Source organism: Austrofundulus limnaeus, unplaced genomic scaffold, assembly GCF_001266775.1.
Source record: "Austrofundulus limnaeus strain Quisiro unplaced genomic scaffold, Austrofundulus_limnaeus-1.0 Scaffold25, whole genome shotgun sequence".
Classification (NCBI taxonomy): Eukaryota; Metazoa; Chordata; class Actinopteri; order Cyprinodontiformes; family Rivulidae; genus Austrofundulus; species Austrofundulus limnaeus.
This window is the reverse complement of record NW_013952427.1, coordinates 788,943-795,358: the sequence shown is the minus strand read 5'-3', so window position 1 is coordinate 795,358 and position 6,416 is coordinate 788,943. Positions and strand designations below refer to the sequence as shown.

General features: G+C 37.8%; 1 protein-coding gene across 1 annotated transcript; it reads right to left on the bottom strand.

Annotated features, from left to right (window-relative positions):
* Positions 1 to 1,233: 1,233 nt before the first annotated feature.
* On the bottom strand, positions 1,234 to 6,367 carry LOC106514970 (T-cell surface glycoprotein CD3 epsilon chain). The gene is made up of 5 exons (XM_014004527.1): positions 6,103 to 6,367; positions 5,483 to 5,671; positions 5,254 to 5,397; positions 5,078 to 5,130; positions 1,234 to 2,624 (listed from the first exon to the last, which is right to left on the bottom strand). The coding sequence occupies exons 1-5, from the start codon at positions 6,188 to 6,190 to the stop codon at positions 2,565 to 2,567; spliced, it is 534 nt and encodes a 177-aa protein (XP_013859981.1). The 5' UTR covers positions 6,191 to 6,367; the 3' UTR covers positions 1,234 to 2,564.
* Between the last annotated feature and the right edge of the window lie 49 nt (positions 6,368 to 6,416).

The window sequence follows — 6,416 nt, the reverse complement described above, 5'->3', positions numbered from 1 at the left end:
CTTGCAGTCTCAGAGAAATCGTCTCTGGTTTGTGCCTATTTTTTGATTTATTTTTTAAAGCTGCAGTAATACACTGTAAAAACTGATCATCTAACTAAGTCTTATGATTTTATATCCAACCAAAAAATATTTTATCCTTTTTTTTGGTGACTAATTTACCAAACCAGAGCGGAATGTGTAAGATTATTCATCTTGTTAGCCTGGAAATTAGCTGTAAGACTTGGGTAGATGAACAATTTTTTTTGCAGTGTAGTAGAACATTTGTTGTGTGTAAAACATTGAAGAACAATAAGCGTGCTTTCAGTGCTTTGCATTACGACTATAGAACACTGAGAAACCAGATCAATGAAGTGACACAACATGTATGAAGAGGAGCAGAAGTGAAGGTAAAAAGATGAAGGGCAGGAAACTGAGACATGGAGGATAGAAAGTCGRTGATTTTAAAGGAAACATTGACGTTCTTTGTTCACGATTTGTTTTCTCCGTCTTTGCTGGAATAAAGCTAAACTTTTCTAATGCTTTGTTTTACCTGAGCAATAAAACAGATGAAACCATGAAGTTGTAGACAACTGATGAAAAAAAAAAAAAACACATGTTGATCACTTCTGGTTTAAAGCATGAAAACACTCTCACACACACACATGATGTGCATCAGCACACGGATGTTGACGAGTGCAGCAGAGGAGCAGATGTAGATCTGTGAGTGGGAGTGCTTCGACTTCACTCACTCACCTCATAGAGTCTGTCTGCTCTGCTCCTCTCACCCAAAACACACAGCAGATGTACAGATGACTGAAGAGAACTGAGCTGAAAGTGTGGGAGTGTTTCCCCCAAACTCTCCACTCCTGAGCTGCTTCACAATAAACAGATCAATCATTATTCGCCTGCATGAAGGAGATCTTGTTGCGTCACATCTTTTACTCTTATTTCCACACGCCTCGGCCGCTCAGAACCGTGAAGTGTCGCGACGTTTCCATTCGATGTCTGAGTAAACGGACGTGTAACGACTGGGCAATGTTTCCAGCAAGTCTGATGTTTGTGAAAAACAAAGAGCGGAGGTGATGCGTTAAGGTTAAGACGTTCAGTCTAAACATTTAGACAAATGTTTCTGCTTTGTGGTGTGTGTGTGTGTGTGTGTTTGTGTGTGCTGCGGGTTTCATAAATCACACAAAGCTGTGTATTTGCTGAAGCGGTAAAGTATAGTTTCCAACCAAACACACAACGAGAAATGAGAACATTTATTCTGGTTTATTTTATTCAGAACACATTACAGACTGGAAGGAAATGAAAAAAGTTATTAAGCAGAGTTTAACTCGGTGAACTAACTAAAACTAGCTGTTCTTTTACAGTACAATAAGTTCCAAACAATAACACTTGTGCTGTTTTTAAAAAATATGTGAGGAAGCTGGATATGGTTGAACAAAACTGAAATTAGACATCAACCCTTCATATATAAAAATGAATACTAAAAACAGTGTATATTTACAGTAAATATGCMCAGAACCCACTGGTTACACCTCAAATAAAACTAAATCCTGTTTAACATCTCTGCCACTCACTGTTATGTCGTCTTTATGTGGATTTCTTAAATGAACAAAATGCAATATACAATAGTTTGTTTAATATGATCTGAGTTACAAGTTTTTACTCAAAGAACAGCAGCAGAAAAATGAAAACAAAAGCAAATATAATAAGATGTTGCTTTCCATTAATAAAGTTTGATTTGCTTTTATCATGATGGTTTATGGGAAGTGATATGTGCCTTTGAAGCCATAAAATGAAACAAACAAACAAAAAAAGCTTTATAATATGTACAAACTCTGCAAAATGTATCTCGAGTGGCACAGATCATACCATCAAACTCTAGAAACTGAACAATGAACARAATTAAAAATATAGTTTGTCACCTTCCTTTAATTTTACCTTCGTATTCACCATGTTTTCTTTTACTTTAACTCAATTATCCTGAACCATTCCAAAGTTWATTACTCCCATAGCAGGGTCAAAACATCCACAGCTTCCTTCAGTCCTTCAAAATAAGAGTCTCAAATAAAGATTTTACAGACTGAKAAACAGCTGTAGACACAAGTATGACCTAAAATAACTTTTTTATTAGTAAAACATTTTGTGTTGAAAAGTCTCTTCAACACATAAGACTACTGGTTATTTACTTTATTTCCCTCGCTCGTTTTTTTTCCTCTTTAGTTTGACTTATAGCTCCTTGTGTTGACTTTAATTTCAAAAATGAAAACAAACAAAAATCTTCCTCGCCAATTTTTCTCCTCAGACAACTGGCATGGACTGACAACACGAGACAAAAACATGTTGAAAACTGTCAACAGGGMTGACTGTTTTCAGGATCAGTAGAGGTTTTTCAGTGTGACTTTAAAAGACGGAGAGCGCCACAGTTCAGACGCTGTGACAGCACTCGTACCGCACAAACCAAAAGATATTCACATATATGTAAATGATGAAGTCTAGAACAATAAAATCTACAGTTTTCATGATACTGGACACATGGACGGTGGTCCTGGGTGTATTTGGTCTCTTCAGATGGCACGTGTCTAACCCATCCTGTTGACCACGGAGTAAGGCCCTTCTGATCGAGTGTTGGGGTTCAGAGGCTGCAGAAATACAACCAACAAAGGAAACGGTGTTAACAGAGGTGGATCGGACAAACAMTTGAAAAGTTAAAAGCTGTGTTTTTAATGTTTTAGATTGGAAAAAAAATAGACAAAAGTGAAGTAAAACACCCAATGCACACAGACATTTCAAATCATTTGTTACATTTATTTAAAGATTTCTTTTAAAATTTATTGACAAAATTTCAGAAATTTACTTAATTTAATAAGGCACCCAAGCCAGATAGGAATTAACAAAGTACACACACATAAAGGGTGGTCCACAAATATCAAACTTTTTGTCCAGGTTTTGACCAAATAGCAATAATATTTTAGCTTTAGACTACACAAGTCGTTATAAGTTAATTAAAATTTGCTYCTATTGTGTTTTTCTGGACATATCTCAACTTGATTTATCTGTCATAAGTTTTCAGATGCACTATTTTGTAAATTTGTCATAAAGAGACCGTCACTGTTGCAACAGATGGAGCAGGAATGTGTCTCTTCGCTGGTCAGGGGAGGTACACGGCCACGAAGACGTGCGCTGTTGCCTTTTATCAATCCCAGTCAGTGGTCTAATCTCCTTCCACGAGTATTTTTACAACCTTTCTAAGTTTCATTTGACTGTTTTTGTCATTTTTCCCTGGAACATTTGTAATGTTGGCTGTGTTTTCTCACAGCCTTTGGCCAGCAGCTTCTCAGCAGACGCTGCTCTCAGAGATCTGCACACTGCTGCCACTTTACACGAACAAACACGCCCACAAACTTTTGACCAATCACAACGATCGATGCATACGCAATAAAGTCTAATGTTACAACTAATCGGGGATCCCTTTAACACTCTTTCCATGTGGAGTTTGCATGTTCTCTTCGTGCTTGCCTGAGTTTTCTCCAGGTATTCTGGTCCACCCCCCCCCAAAAAAAAAAAGTTAGTACAACAGGTTGCCTTTAGACCCAGGTCTCCCTTGAGAAAGAGATGTGCGATGTCAATGGGATTTACCTGGTTTATCAATGGGACAACAATAACACAAGCCCCACACCAAACGTTTTCACACAGGCCAATGCTTTGAGTATTGGTCTGCATAAAAGTGTCCAGACAACAATGGTGGTGTTTGGCTTCAACTACTTCTCTTCCAGAAACGTCCAAACTACATGGATAGTTCTGAGGAGTTGTCCGAGGCAGTCAGAAATTGCGCTCATCTATACAACTCTTCCAGACAAGGTGGTCAAAAAAAATAAATCCTGGGTCAAGAAAAGCACAAACAGTGTAAACCGGAAAATGTGACGCTCCATCAGTGACAGATCTGAGGCGTCGGGGTACAGACTTCAGAGGAAATTGGAAAACTGGTACTGTAACGTGTACAACAGTGGTAGTGGTTTCCCAGGAGCTCTGTACCATGTGTCTCATGAACTATGAAAGGTGTGTGTGTGTGTGAAAACTAACAACCACGTGATCTGGAGTGGACTGTTCAGCTTCGGATCAATGAAAAACACAATGTAAACATGAATTTGGAAAAAAAATAAAAAACATTGCTCTGCTTTTGGACAAAATCAGACAATCCTTTATCATTTGCTTTGACTCTTATTTAAAGTAGACATGTCATGCTTTTAAATTCTACTTTTTCACATTTAAATCCTTCAGTTGGGGTCTGCATAAAGTGGAACTAACTATGCTTTGGTTTGAATTCCTCCTTATCGTAACTCCACAAGCCCCTCTTTRGCTGCTTTTCTGAGGTGTGTCTCAGATCAACTCGTTTTGAGGCTGCCTCTTTGAATCCAAACAAGGCGCTTRATACTCTGCCCTRTTCCAGSTTCCAGAGCGGTCCATTCTGGTTTGARAGAGGGGTTTACGACTAAACGGCCGCGCAGAAACTTTTTATTAAAAGATGTCAACAACAGAAGACCTGTCCATCCAGCCTTACATGTTGGAGCCAGAGTCTGACCCAGAGCCAGAGAATGAAAACAACAAAATTGTAGTTGGTAACTCCAGACCTTAATCAGTAGTTCTATTGCAAATACTGTGACGTAACGTCATAGAAAATAGAGAAAACTGAACAGGTTGAAAAATAAGACCCAAAAATAACATAAAGAAACCACCAGGAGGACTAAATTCAAATTTTCTCCACTCCTATAGACTCAAAGTCCACAACAAAATGCATCCAACAGTTAAAAAGTGGATTTTGTATGATATTTCCCCTTTATGTTTCTCATTGTTGCTTAACTTAGGTGATACTAATGTTCTTATCAGAATCTTAGCATATTTCACACGTTACAAAGCATTTCAGTGAATGTAATGTTTTGCTTAGAAGATAACAAATGCTCAGATTCCCCAATTCACGTCAACCAGTGCTACAAAAAATAAAATAAAATAGAATACGATAAAATAGATAAAAAAAATCCAAAATAAAACATAAAATCAAAGTTTGTTCCATCGTTGTATTTTTGACAAACCCTACCTCATAGTCAGGAGACGGGACAGGTGGAGCCATGCCTCCTGATCTAACAGGTGCTAGAGGATGGACAGAGAACAGGTGTGTTTGTTTATTTACAAGAAAAGGAGAGTAAAATAAAAATCACTTCAACAGAAAATTTGACTACGGATAATTGAATATAACTTCTTTCTCTTTCTTACGTTTAGAAGTGCGAGCAGGTGCATCAGAGGTGTTCTTCTTGTTGCACCTGTAGATTATTACCATCAGAATTACTGTTGCAGTCAGATCCCCACTGAGGACCGCCAAAAAGAGAACTCCATCRAGTTCAAAGCAGTTCTCACAAGCTGAAGGAGAGAGGTTAGAGGTCAGATGAGCCATAACCAGGTAACAAATTAAAAATAGCTATGAATGAGTTATACCGTTACTCACCCCTTCCCTTTATGTAGAACTTATATTCCGWTTTTGCTTCTGTATTTTTACAGCTGTATTGGACTTGACGTGTATATTCAAATGTATACGTTTCGGCTTTTGTTTCTGAAACTTCTTTATTTTCACTGTCAAACCACGTTCCAGCTTCTGGACACGTCAGCGTGACCTTTTTTCTCGAGAACTCTGGTTCTTATTAAAACAGATGGAGATAAATCAAGTTACTTGGTTGAACTGGTTTTAGTTTATCATTTTACAAAGACCCTCTTTTTTTCTATAACCTCGAACAAAAAAGCAAAGTGAGCTGAAGCTAAGTCATCTTGTGCACACCAGAGCTTTTACAGGGTTTCTCTAAATACGACAACGTTTTAGGTAAATGTTTCCACTGTCAGGTTAGGATCCACAAAAAAGAACAATTACATTTTTACCAACGCACATCAAGAAACAACAGCAGTAAATGTGAAACCACAATACAGGAAATGGGAGAAATGCTAAAAAATATCTATATGTAATGGAGATATGTATTTTAAATAAAAAATTACTTCAAGTAAAAAGGAAAAAACAAAGACACTGAAACTTTTGTTACGTTCAAACACAAAGTAAAACTAACGCAGGACTGTTACCAGTTTTTGAATCAGAATTAGCAGCTGCGAACGTGAGGACGACGACGACGACGACGACAAACACGGCCTGAACCTCCATCCTGTGCATTTTCAAAACTCGTCCTCCTTGAGTCTTTCTTCAGTTTTCCAATTTTCAGATCAGATTCGTTTAAACTGCTTAAAAACAAAACAAGTTGAAATAAATTACATCAAGATGTCTTTGAAAAGGAAACAAGGCTCAGTCAAAACCTGGTGGCTCTCAGTCTGACTCTTCCTCTATAGAACACACACACACACACACACACACACACACACACACACACACACACACACAC